The sequence below is a fragment of the Eleutherodactylus coqui genome, chromosome 12, assembly GCF_035609145.1.
Source record: "Eleutherodactylus coqui strain aEleCoq1 chromosome 12, aEleCoq1.hap1, whole genome shotgun sequence".
In the NCBI taxonomy this organism is placed as follows: domain Eukaryota; kingdom Metazoa; phylum Chordata; class Amphibia; order Anura; family Eleutherodactylidae; genus Eleutherodactylus; species Eleutherodactylus coqui.
The window spans coordinates 86,971,682-86,986,572 of NC_089848.1; the positions used below are offsets into that span (position 1 = coordinate 86,971,682).

Sequence of the window (14,891 nt, forward strand, 5' to 3'; positions counted from 1 at the left end):
TTGCCCTTTTTATTTTACAGTAAATAATCTAGATCTGCCAAAACCACTAACCACATGTTCAATTTGCATAGATTTGATGACATTACTGAAGTGGAGTGGAGCTCCTGAGTGCACAACTGTCACTTTAACAGGGAGATCTCTGTGCCCCCCACCCCCCAGCCTTTCTACCCTATGATCCTGATCAATATATGATCCCACCTATTAAATGCACCAAAATAATGAAGGGGATGAATACATATGCAAGGTAATTTTAAGAACACTGTAAATGTCTGGTGACCCTTTGTTAAGGAGGGGGACATGCAAATGTGCAACAAGAGGGGGTATATAAATATGAATCATCCAGATGGTGGGCAAAGGGTTAGCTATCAGATACATTGTAATGGCCTAGTAAATATTATTACTAAACTGGCGCACAATAGGTGAAATGTCGCAGGAGTAATTGTAATCCTTGCATGTATGTAAAATGTGGAAGGGAGGATGGGTAAAATTAATCAAGTAGGAGTACAATGGATTAATTTGCACTGTACTGCAAGGCACAAATGCGTCAAAATGTTGGAAAGCCGGTAGACAATGGGTTAAATGTTATGTATTGCATTCTAGTTGCTTCGTGTAATTAATTGTGATGATGATAAGGATGATAAATGTATGTGCATAATGCAAAAGTAAGAACCCCCCCCACCCAACCCCCTGACTTGGTGTTTCTACACTCCATCCCCATTCTCTCCACTACTGTATATGCAGGTGACATGGTGCTGTAAGCTACACTGCGTAAGTGTACCCTCCTCCCACTTTGCATAGGAAGTGGTACGGTAGCTGTCTGTGTGTGAGTCGGTGCCGTACACTCTCCGGTACGTACACTTCTCCTCTCCTCTACCCTCCAGCCTGTGTGCATATGACTCGGCGCTGTGCATTGTGCATGCCCCCCTGCAAACTGCGGTATGAACAGGTAGCAGCTTGCATGTATATGACTCGGTGCTGTGCACTCTTTCCCTGCAGTGTGTATGTTCCCCCTCCCTCCTGTGATCGGTGCTGTACCCTCTCCGGTATGTATGTACCCCCTCCCCTCCTGTGATCGGCGCTGTGCACTGTGCATCCCCCCTGCAAGATGTAAGGGGAGCTCACAGTCTCAGAAAGGTGGGCTCAGGCTCAGACAGAAAAAAAAGCCAGTAGGAGCAGAGGGATTGTGACGTCAGGGGTTGACTGACCAATCGGGAGGCGCTGCCCTTTGGAGACAAACCATTCTACTTGTCTAAGTCTAAAAGCAGAAGCTGAACTTTAACAGAATCCACCTTAAATCTCTGCACCCACTGCACAACCCAAACAATGGGAATTAAGGGGGAATAACATCATCATCATCATCATCAACAACAAGGGGAGAAGCTGCTGCAAGACTACTGCACCCTCCATCCATCCATCCCTTCATCCATCCATCCATCCTGCAGGCCTGGCTGTCAGTGCAGCAGGAAGGGGGATTGCACTAAGTATAGGGTAGGTGGCCTCTCAGGGGTGGGAGGGGGTAGGTTGCCTTCAATCACAAAGTTTGATGATGACCATGACTACGATGGCTGAAGGCTTGGAAGCTCAGGACTCGTCCAAGTCTGCCTTTATGGAGTTTGGTCAGCAGCAGAGCTCCCACTCCCAGCAGAGCTCCCCGGGCATGGCTGCCAGTCACTACCCCCTGCACTGCCTGCATTCCGGCTCCCACCCTCATCACCACCACCATCACCACCAGCACGACAGCTCGTCCTACCCGGCCAGCAACTCTCAATACAACCGTTCCCTGGCAGCAGCGGCAGCAGCCTACCCGTACATGGGCCAGCACAGCCCCTACCTGCAGTCGTACAACAGCAGCAGCTCCAGCAGCACGGCCACCCAGACCCGCCACGAAGAGCCAGGTGAGGCCACAACCTGACCCCCCTCCTCAGCCATTCAGCCTGCATGCCATGCACCCCTATCACCTACAGTAGCACAATGCAACATTAATAAACCACCCATGCCATGCCCCCTGTACCATACAACCTGGTACAATGCATCATTAATATCCCTCCATGCCATTCGCCTTACACCCCTGGCACAATGCATCATTAATATCCCTCCATGCCATGCAGCCTGCACCTCTAAGCCTTGGCACAATGCATCATTACTATGCACTTTGCCCCTCCCTACCACCTGGCAAAATTCATCACTAATAATAATCATGCCATATACCAAGCGCCTCTATCCCTTGGCACAATATTCAGTTTAACCCATCGCATTGACCCAGCTGTTCTTACTTCATAGCCCCTGACTGTAATGTGCAGAATCCACATCGTCCACCCCTGATCATTAACGTCCCTGCACTTTGTTCATTCAGGCCATGCACCCTTTTCCCTAATTCTCAAAAATACTTCAGCCTGCTCCCATTATCCCGATTATATATATAAGATAGAAGATAGATAAATAATATGTATCTATGAGCTCTTATGCCCGGTGTATCCTTTCACTCTATACGTTTATTATCCATGTATATTATATGATACATTTCCACTTCAGACATACAAGACCCATGTTCATTGTCTTATTCCATCCCCCCCATAAATGTATATATTTACTATCCATGTGTTATTATTATATATTCTACGCTCATATTGCATTGATACAATGATATCTTCAGCATTTTTTAATTTATCGTTGTTTATATTTACCCATTTTTTTCTTTATAATTGCATCGACGATGTTTCCTCCTAATTGTAATTACGGAATCATCAGACTTGACTGATGTTATTGTCTGACCTGCGATATTAGTGCAGTGCAAAATATTTGAACTTATGTTTCCATCCTTCCAGCAGTGCAGAAAATATAAGTGATAAATGCTGGATGATAATTTATTTCTGTTCTCTGGATCTAGGAGGAGAGAGGGCCGCTCCTGCATTGTCTACTGTGTTGTAATGTCATTTATAATGTACTACTGTTATTTATCGCCACTGGCAATCTGACATCTGCAGCACTATGTAAACTGTGAGAGAAATATTGGCCGCCAGTCATTGTATCAGTGCACTGACGGAATGCTTACTCTGCCTATCTCTCTATCTGCTACAGTCTAGCTAATTTTGACTTTATTCTATATATTTTTTAATTTTTAAGCATCTCCGTGTACATATGGATTAATTAATTCAGATTTTCATTCTTTCTTTTCTTCTTAATGTACTGCATATATTATTTTGATTCATGCACTCAACTTATTTCTTTTGTTCTCCACTATATCTTGTCAGTGTATCCACTAAATTTTAGATTTGTGGCACATTTAATATATATATATATATATATATATATATATATATATATATATATATATATATATATATATATATATATATATATATATATATATATATATATATATATATATATATATATATATATATATATATACACATATTAGATGGGGAAGTAACCAGGTACTTTCACATACCAGCTGATAATTTAAGGACCTTTCACTCAGGATGGAATTAGTCCGCGCAGACATTGCTGCGTCACAATATTATCCCTCTGGGGCTTGAATTCCACACCTGTTAAAATCTGCACATCTTTATTTCAAGACCATAAGATTAAATTCAGCAGTTTTTTTGTTGCAGAATTGTTGTTGCAGATTTCTAACATATAGAAGAAATAATTCTGCAATTTAAGTCTACGGAAAAAACGCAATAAATTCCACAAGTCATACCGCAGAACGCATTCCGTGGTTAAAAACGCAACAAAATCCACACTAATTGACAAAATCCGCATCTGTGCTGCGTCCTGTGGTCAATTCCATCCCATGTGAAAGGTCTCTAAATTTATATGACTGGAAAGCACCAACTGAAATCAGCAATTGTTTCCCCTTCTGTGGGCAGTAAATTGGTGACATAAAGTCAATAAGGGGACATTCACACACTGCATTTGGCTTTCACTCACAATTCCATTTCTCTGTTTCATTTTTGGAGCAGAAAAACAGAATTAAAACTAAAAAGAAATGTTTCAATTTTTTCCACATTGTTTTAAAAAAAAACGCAATGCTTTCAGTTTGTTCCCGTTCCGTTAGGTTTCCGTTTTTTTAAAGAAATAAATAGCACACTACGCCGCGCTATTCTTACAATTCCACTATATTTCATTAATACAGCATCCATATTATTATTTGTCTTGTTGCTCAATAGAAAATGACACTTAATGAAAATGCGAAAATCAGGTTTAATGGCAAAGGCAAAAAAAGAAACCTTGGACAATATATTACTACTTTGGTGGAATGTTGTTATTATTATGATTTATTATTATTACTGTAATGATACACCAGCATTATATCACTTAGTGTTACAATTTAATTCTATTATTTAATTTGACATGTACAATTTATTATTATATTTCCACTATATTCTATTAATGCAACATCCATATTATTATTTCTCTTGTTAGTCAACAGAAGAAAAAAAACTATTATTGAAAATGGGGAAATCAGGTTTAACGGCCAAGGGGAAAAAAATTAAGGAAACCTCAATATAGTCTTACTTTAGTGTTTTGTTATTATATTAGGATTTATTATTATTATTTCATTCACCAGTATTACATTAGTTTTGAACGTATTCCATTTTATTGATATTATTTTACTTCAAAATATACAAATTATTCATATTATTATTGTTAGTAGTTGTATTGTTATCAGAATTCATATTTTCACAATATTCTATTAATACAACATCCATATTATTTTTTTTCCTAGTTTGTTAAGAGAAAAGGACAGTTAATGAAAATGGGGAAATTAGATTTAATAGCAAAGAAAAAAAATTGGAAATCTCAGTCAATATATTCTTCCTTTAGTACTATATTGTGGTTGTTATATTGTTATAGTATTTATTATTATTACTAATACTATAATAAAACACCAGGATTATATTATTTATGAATAGTTTAATATGATTTTATTTTGTCATATACAATTCATTATATTATATTTCCACTATATTCTATTAATACAAAATCCATATTATTATGTCTCTAGTTGATCAACAGAAAACAACAGTTTCTTAAGATGGGTAAATTAGGTTTAATGGCAAAGGAAAAAAATAAGGAAACCTTGGAAATCTATTCCTACCTTTGTGTTATGCTGTTGCTGTTATTATTATTATTATTATTACTAGTACTTTAATCATCCACCAGGATTATATTATTTATGAATGTGTTACATTTGAATGATACTATTTTTATTTTTACATATACAATTTAGAATTATTATTATATTTCCACTATATTCTATTAATACAATATCTGTATTATTATTTCTCTAGTTGATCAACAAAAAACAACAGTTATTGAAAATGGGGAAATCAGGTTTAATGGCAAAGGAAAAAAAATAAGGAAACCTCGGACAATATATTCCAGTCTTCAGCTTCAGGCTCTAAACCATCGATTTCAGCAAACACAATACCTGGCACTTCCAGAGAGGGCAGAGCTGGCTGCTTCCTTGGGCCTAACTCAAACACAGGTAATAGCCATCATCCTTATTGTCATAAGCCTAAATTCTTTGAGTTAAAAGGTAGGTAAGATTAAAGATAGATAGATAGATAGATAGATAGATAGATATGAGATAGATAGATAGATAGATATAGATAGATATGAGATAGATAGATAGATAGATAGATAGATAGAGATAGATAGATATGAGATAGATAGATAGATGGATAGATAGATAGATAGAGATAGATAGATAGATAGAGATAGATATAGATATGAGATAGATAGATAGATAGAGATAGATAGATAGATAGATAGATAGATAGATAGATAGATAGAGATAGATATAGATATGAGATAGATAGATATGAGATAGATAGATAGATGGATAGATAGATAGATAGATAGATAGATAGAATAGCCTCAGATTTTACACTTCCATATCCAGTATATCCCTGCTGTACAGTAAATCTTTCAGGCAGCTCCTCTATTGCTGTAAATCAGGTTTTGGGTTGTGGAGACCAATCATTTACAAAGGGTTTTGATCATTACAAAAACATTTGCACAAACAATGAACTGCCACAAAAACAATGTAGATTACAAATGAGAGTATGCTAATCATCAGACCTCATGCATTTTACAGTATGATATGGCATTAACCCACTAATGCCTGAGAGATAGAGAATAGCCAGTGGCCATGTACTGCACTATATGACACATTTATATAGTTGCTACATTAAAGATGTAGCAGGGCTATGTGTTTCAACTGTGTCTTTTGTGTATCCTTAGTTAAGATAATGTAGCACACTCAGCTCTACTTCTTCCCCATCAAATCTACAATCCCTTTGTAGTGGAGATTGTTTGATTTCATAACATGATTGCATTATATAGGACTAGTGATGTCATATCCAGATAGATAGATAGATAGATAGATAGATAGATAGATAGATAGATAGATAGATATGAGATAGACAGAGAGAATGCATACATGATAGACTGCATAATGGATGGACAGTGACATGTCCATATGTATTTTGATTCCTATATTGGTGCAAATATATTATAATAGTAGAAGATAATAATAATAATCATTATTATCTTCATATTCTGTTTACTAATTAACCTTAAATTGCAATTGTGGAAATAATTCACTAAATTTATGCAAATGCATCCTTTACTTTTAATTGCTATTGTACTGGCCCATATAATACAGAGGACCTGGTTAGACCTGTGCACTGTAGCACAGTCTGGACATGATTTATATGCCATCTTTTCTAACACTAGATCTTTTTTGGGGTTACAGGTGAAGATCTGGTTCCAGAACAAGCGCTCAAAGTACAAGAAGCTGCTGAAACAAGGTGGAAACCCTCATGAAAATGACCCCTTACCCGTCTCAGCTGCTCTCTCTCCCAGGTCTCCAGCTATTCCCCCTGTCTGGGACGTTTCAGGATCTGCAAAGGGTGTTAACATGCCCACAAACAGCTATATGGCTGGGTATTCTCACTGGTATTCCTCTCCACACCAAGACACAATGCAGAGGTCGCAGATGATGTGACATTTCCAACATTGCAATGTTTGGATAGACAATTGTGGATGAGAGTCCCAGTTTTCTTTTTGCCAAATGATGAGAGGACCTGGAAGACCTTGTGGAGAGAAAGTCCACTTCTTATAAGAAACCTCAATCACATAACTTGAAGACCTTCATCTTGGAGTACATACAACCTCTAATTATTTGGGGAAAATTGCCCCAGGACTTAAAGGGATGTAAAATATTCCTTGGAATGAAAAGAAAGGGCCGCATCGCACAAGCCGGTACACTCCAGCAACCTCCTCAGCATTGGGATGAGACAGAGAGACATTTCATGGGGCCTCTTATTATGTGAAGAAAAGATGCGTCTTTTGTGACGGGCAGACGACAAACCACTGTTTTCTACATAGACTGTGAATGGCGCAGGTGATAGGCCTAGTGACAGGACTCATTTGTTAATTACAGGGACATTTATAATGATGAAATGTATGTATATATTGTTGAATTTTAGTTGTATATACTTTATATGTTATTGTCTTTCATAAATGGAGAGCAAAAAAAAAAAAAAAAAAGAAAGAACATCCATTCCGGAACATGTGTGTCCTGTTTGTTTATTATTCCATTTATGGAGTCAAACATAAAAGGTGCAATGATACACAAAACATTGGGGCTAATTCGATGCAGTTCATTGCATCTGTATCGTTTGTAGCGGGGGTTCTGATTTGGGTTCTTGTCTCTTTGTAACATTTTTGAGATTGAAAGATGATGAGACATAAATATTGCAGTCTTGTGCAGGCTTAAATTGGCTTTTTTCGGTAATATTGATAGCTGCTTTTTCTGGGCTGTTGAACTAGAAATGTAAAAATTCTACGTAGCATTTTTGACCTAAATATTGCACATATGCAAAAATGTGTCGTTTTCGAATAGAGCATTGCAAGCATATGCTGGAAATTGCAGCAAGTATAGAAGCAAGTTGCTTGGTATTCTATGTCTATAGGAATGTATATAGTCTGGACATTTCTGGAGAGCATTTGCTATAGGCGCCTGTACCCCATGTATTCAATAGATGGCTGAATCCATTAGGTGAGCAGTTCAGATGCGGGTTGTTGTTGATTTGGGAAGGGATCGCTAGTAGGGACACTAATAACGTGCACTCATGAGTAATTTATGCAGTTTGGAACAATTTTTGCACACAATGATTGATACATTGTAGCAAGTGATTCTTTACCTTCTTGATCTACTTCTATGCAGTGGATGCGTGACAGGTTACTCATTTGCACCATTTTTCTCAATCGGAGCAGCATTGGCACATTTTTTTTATTGGTATATCCTATGGAGATTTTTTGGGCAGGTTGTTCGGCACTATACGTCATTTAGAAACACACAATAAGGCCACTTTCAGACGAGCGTCTATTACGAATGCGTATTACTGACGTGTTCCAGATGACATTAGAACCATATTTTAGACATTAGAACCGTATATTTTATTTTCAACTGGGCAAATATTGATCAGGCGAACGAAAAGAATAGCAATACGATGCAAATACGCAAAAAATAGGTCATGTTTTGTTTTTTTTTAAAAAAAGGACGTGAAAAATACGGCCAGGTGAATAGATACATAGATTTACAGTACGGTCCGCAAAACACGACTTGACTGCGGAGCTAAAATCCACTTGTCTGAAAGCGGCCTAAGTAATTGTACTATGAGGATTCTGTAACACTAAAGGGTAGGGGGTGGGTAAAGGTGACCGGGATTGCACTCGCTCATGCGCAATTCATCCAGCGTTGCACCATTTGCTTTTATTTGTACTGAGCGACCTTTACAATAAGTGCAAGTTGCTTTGTGATCTCTTTTCTGTTGAATGCCTATTGATTGTCCAACGAACCCCCCGTGCACAGGAAATGCTAGAGATGATAGCAATTGCGCACAGTCATGCGCAATGTGGCGTGCACCATTGCACCATATGCTGGTATTTGTAGTGAGTAACTCTATAGTAGCAACCTGCTTTCTTGTCTCCCTAGAAATGCAAACTGCATTGTCAATAAAGGCTGTTTCGTCATCCTAGCAGGGAGCCACATGCTGGGAGAATTAATGGCGTAGACCTGGGCATCCTTCAAATTGTGAACCTTGAAACCACCGAGCCATTTATCAAGAGTCAATAGAGAGTTCGATATAATGACAGCTACAGGCAGCAGTGCAAGAAAAGGACAGTCACTATAATTAAGCACAAAGGAAAGATTACTTACCCATATACAGGGGGCTGTATTGTATGTGAGTGTAGTGCTGTTGTTGTAAGTCCCAGTCTCCAGAATGGCGCAGAACCGATCAGTCTTGTCATTTTCTAGGTCTTGTATTGTTACATTATAGTAAAGTGGTGGCTTTTCTTTCCCCCCTTCCCACTGTGCATCTCTGGGTCTCCATCTCCCCAGGATCATGGCTGAACAAAGCCTCCAGCTGCAATCCCCATCCAGTGTGAAACACACATTGGGGACAATTTAACGTTTTATCCACAAGAACAGGGATTTTTTTCTCTCCATTCTCTTAAATGCAGCCATAATTAGAGTAATTTTTCATGTAGCCTGCTGATTACAGCGTTTTTACCGTCAAAGATAATTACCTGTAATTTTCTCCCACTTTTAATACTAAAAAGCCATCTTTATTTAGATACAGGAACAGGAAAAAAGGGAAACAAAAGATGGAAATTATTCTGTTATTCATATACAAATTGCAGAGATGGGGGCACCTAAAATTGAGAATTAAGGGAAATTATAATAGAATGGAGGAGAGGATTCAGGGCTGCAGCTGCTGGGACACAATAGATGAGAATTCAATATATATGGGAAAAGCTGCATGAAAGTCCCCCAAGATTGTTCACATAATGCTCTGTGCCTGGTCAGTGCGACGAGATCCATGCAAAATTGGTCATTGGCATTGTATAAAGGCTTGAACATGTTTGCTATCTATCTATCTATCTCATCTATCTATCTATCTCATCTATCTATCTCATATCTTTCTATCTATCTATCTATCTCATATCTATCTATCTCATTTCTATCTATCTCATTTCTATCTATCTCATATCTATCTTATCTATTTATCGTCTATCTAATCTATTTCATATCTATCTATCCATCTATCTCCAATCAAACATATTTTTCGTTCACACACACAATGCAATAAGCTGTAGCTAAAAGTGCTCATCTGTTGTAAACATAAATGTAGTTGACTACGGTGAGGTGTTAAGTTTATCCATGAATATTAGGTGAGGCTGAGCAAGCTCCAAATCCAGTATGACATTGTGACAGTCTCATTCATTAAACAGCGTCACCTACAGGCAGAATAATACTCTTTTTAGTCATTGCATGAAAATTAGACGTCACTATTGTCGGAGATGATGATAGACAGACAGATAAGTTGGTGGAGTGAAGATAGATAAAACTATATATATATATATATATATATATATATATATATATATATATATATATTCTTAGTGTTTTATTCAAGCTGCTGTGAGGTTTTATAGTGTACCATTAACTACACAGATATGTATAAGCATATGCATTTCTCTTACTATTTATGCAGAGAGATACATAGATACATTTATGATGGATAGATAGATAGATAGAGAGATAATTGGATAGATACATATGTAGATATGAGATAGATTAAATAGACGATAGGTAGATTACATAGATATAGAATTGTATAGATACATAAATAGATATGAGATTGATAGATGGATTGATGATAGATAGATCCTCTCATATGCAGTGAATATATAGATAGATAGATAGATAATTAGATGGATAGATAGATAATTTCATATGCAGAGAGATACATTGATAGGTAGAGAGATGATAGGTAGATAGATAGATAGATAGATAGATAGAAGATAGATAGAAGATAGATAGATAGATAGATAGATAGAAGATATATAGAAGATAGATAGATAGATAGATAGATAGATAGATAGATAGATAGATAGATAGAAGATATATAGAAGATAGACAGATAATTAGATGGATAGATAGATAATTTCATATGCAGAGAGATACATTGATAGATAGATAGATAGATAGATAGATAGATAGATAGATAGATAGATAGATAGATATAAGATAGATAGAAGATAGATAGATAGATAGATAGATAGATAGAAGATAGATGAATAGATATGAGATAGATAGATAGATTGATATGAGATAGATAGATGGATGGATAAATCCTTTCATATCATGCTACTCACTGTGTCTTGGCATTTCATACTAGTAAACTCTGATAATGCAATGCCCATCTGAGGCAACAACTACAATAAATATCACAAAACATTCCACCAGGCAGTATCTGCCACAGAAGAGCTTAGAGGCAGCCTGCTGCTGCAGGCATCTGGGTGCAGTGCTGTTCCCATGGCTCCCAGCAGACAATAGCGCCGACAGCACCAGGCCAAGGACATAGCAGATGGAATAAAGTAGAAGACTTACCGCAGTCCTAGCAGCACTGCCCCAGTCACCGGTCCTGCAGGCTGCGGAGCTGTGCAGAGCTGACTATGTGAGTCAGGAGAAGCAGCAGCTATCTGTGGATTCTTGGTTGAATGAGCACATCCAGGTGTGAAATTGTTTGCACACCCCAGCACCTCTTATATTGCCAGCAAAATTAGCTGTTATTACTGTCACTGTTTAGTGATGGTTAGCTTGATAAAAAAAATAACTGCTGTAATCAAGACCTGGTGCATCTTTGCAAATTACAGATAATTGTAAACGTCCAGATTATGATAATAGCATCCTAATCCAGCCCTGCAATATAATTATTACACTGTGCTGCAGCTCACACTGGCCACCAGGGCTAATTCAGCCATTATTTACTGCAATGCCAAGCTGGGGGCTGAGTGGGGAAACGGACAATTGTCATTTTTCACTGGGCACTCAATGTGGAATAGTTTAGGGAGATGTAAAAGTGGATTTTGAGCTGAGAAGGAGAAAGATTAAGGACAAAGGAGTGAGATGTGAGATCAATATGCAGAGAAAGAGCAAGAGAAGTAGAGAGAGAGATATACAGGGTGTAGTGAAAAAGACTGATCCGGCAGCGTTAGATCTGGGGTCATATATTGAAATGACAATAGCATACTTGTATAGGAAGGCATGGATGTGCTACATGATGGTATGGTGAATGGCCCCTATGGTATACCATCCCATAGTGCACCCATGCCTTCCTATTCAAGTATGCTACTGTTATTTTCTTATACAGGGCACCAATACTGGATCAGACTTTTTGACTATATCCTGTATAGAAAATATATATATCATTATCTATATCCTATCTATCTAATATCTATCTATCTATCTATCTATCTAATATCTATCTATCTATCTATCTATCTATCCCATATCTATCTATCCATCTATCTATCTAATATCTATCTATCTATCTATCTATCTATCTATCTATCTCCTATCTATCTATCTATCTATCTATCTATCTAATATCTATCTATCTATCTATCTATCCCATATCTATCTATCTATCTATCTATCTATCTATCTATCTATCTATCTATCTCATATCTATATATCTATCACTATCTATCTCATATCTACCATATCTATCTATCTATCTCCAATCTATCTAATATCTATCTATCTATCTATCTATCTATCTATCGCTCTATCTATTTATCTATCTATCTCATATCTATCTATCTATCTATCTATCTATCTATCTATCTATCTATCTATCTATCTATCTATCTCATATCTATCTATCTATCTATCCTCTATCTCATATCTATCTATCTATCTATCTATCTATCTATCTATCTATCTATCTATCTATCTATCCATCCATTATTATGTCTCTGGTTTTCTTAGTCTTTACTTGCTTTACTGTGTGTTTATCTTGCTTATTGTCATTAACCAGCAGGAGATGGAGGGTTAACTTGCTCCCCCTTCCCCTCACGCTTGCAAAACAAATACACATTTGCTGGTGTAATGATGACTTGTGTAATGAATTGTCTTGCATATACATCCTCTAAATACCATTAGCACCTCATCCAGCCCCAGGGATTACCAGTCAGTCCAGCTCCAGATTCAGATACAATCAGTGATTATCAAGGGAGATTTGAGCTAATTAATTTAGCACAGACACTGATATCACTGATTCTTCTTATCTGCTCCTGTTTGTAGACACACTAAATAAACCAATTACATTTATTGCATTTCTACTGACGGGACAGTTAAAAGGTCTAAAGACTACCTGAGTACTCAACAAGTTTTCTGAGATACACCAGGTTCTCATTTGCTGCTGTTTGCACCCTGTTTCATGTCTGTAATTTCTGATTTTCCTGTTGCCCTGCTGTTTGCTACCCACTATCTGGGAGGGGTGTGTAGCAAGCCTACCCTACTGCCAGCAGTTCACTGTCTTGACTTCCTTGCCATTACTTCCCGTGCTGCATTGCACTGTCTCTGGTTCAATCAGCAAAGAGGCAGTATCTGAATGCCTGCCCTTCTGCTTTCCAAGGACTATCAGGCAGTTAGAGACATTCTGGCCAAATAGTTAGTAAACACACCATAATGTGTGCATATGCACACAAAAAATAGACACCCACAGTCTGTAACAGCAGGAAAGGCAGAGACTGTGGAGATCATTATCACAGTGTCTGCAGCTCTGTCAGCCTGCAGCCTGTGAATGCATGATAGCTGCTTATGAAAATAACCCCTCCCTCTATTGCTATGGAAATGTCCCTATATCCTTGTTACTAAAAAACTCAGTATCTAATAACAGAGAGTGGATTGCAGAGATGCTGGAAGGGAGACCCCTAGTGGCAGCAACTTCAAACCTGATTTAAAGTGGTAAAGCAAAATTTTTTTAAAGCAAGTACATTACAGAAATGCTAAGACTAATAATACAAACTGGTAGATGAGCAGAAGTTGTCTGTAAAGTTAGTGCCCTTTTAAGTGCAATATAATGTTACAGGCAATGAGTGTGGCTGCGGAATATGTTGGCGCTATACAAATAAAGACTATACAAATTTGTGTGAACAATATTTTTATGGTGCAGCCGCTGGGAGAAGACCAGACAATGCTGGGTGCCATAGAGACCTCTTCCAGAAGAGTTCATACATCTCATTCCCACTTTCAAGTGTACAAACAGCATTCAGAGAGCGCCTTAAGGTCGGCAGTTGGTTGTTTGGCAGAACAGTTCTCATCCTCCAGACATGGGGAGAGCTGCAGAAACTATTGGGGGTTTCTCTAAACAGAGAATCTCCCCCAAACAGAGAAATATAGGAAAGGACTATCAATAAAAAGAAGTCTGCGCTCTTGAACTGTACAGTTTAGCAACCATGAATGTCACAAAACAAGGAAAAGAATGGCACTTACTCGAGAGGAGGGGGGTATGATAACCAGAAATCCCCCTCCTTGAAATGTCGACTCCTTTATGTCAATAAGCCACGTCCCAGCCGCATCAACTTGAGAATATCTAACCTTTATACCTAGTTGTGGTGGAGGGTACAAGGGCAATGCGTTTCTGTGCTCTAAGGCACCTTCTTCAAGCCTGGCTACCTTATTTGCATTTTTTTGCCTTTGCTTGAATTTTAATGCAGAAACCCTCAAATGTGCTTTCACCAATGGATTCTACGGACTCTTTAGTATTTCTGGTTATTTCCAACAAGTCATTCCCACTAGAAGAGTCAGTCTGAGCGCTGACAGTTTGTGTTTCAGGACTGCTTCTTAGCCCCCGTCTAACCCTGCTGGAGCCACCAATCATTGGCCCATTTTGTCCTTCCTAATTCCGCCTTGGATGTGGATAATGATTTGTCCCCAGACAGGAATACATGGGGCAAATTTATGAACACCAGCCCCCATCTATCAAAACTATCTAACAGTAACTCAACAAACAGTA

The 14,891-nt window shown here is 37.9% G+C and overlaps 1 protein-coding gene across 1 annotated transcript; it reads left to right on the forward strand.

Annotated features, from left to right (window-relative positions):
- The first annotated feature begins 952 nt into the window (after positions 1 to 952).
- Positions 953 to 7,543, forward strand: DLX6 (distal-less homeobox 6). Its single transcript, XM_066584997.1, has 3 exons — positions 953 to 1,895; positions 5,298 to 5,494; positions 6,767 to 7,543. The coding sequence occupies exons 1-3, from the start codon at positions 1,544 to 1,546 to the stop codon at positions 7,016 to 7,018; spliced, it is 801 nt and encodes a 266-aa protein (XP_066441094.1). The 5' UTR covers positions 953 to 1,543; the 3' UTR covers positions 7,019 to 7,543.
- Positions 7,544 to 14,891: the final 7,348 nt, after the last annotated feature.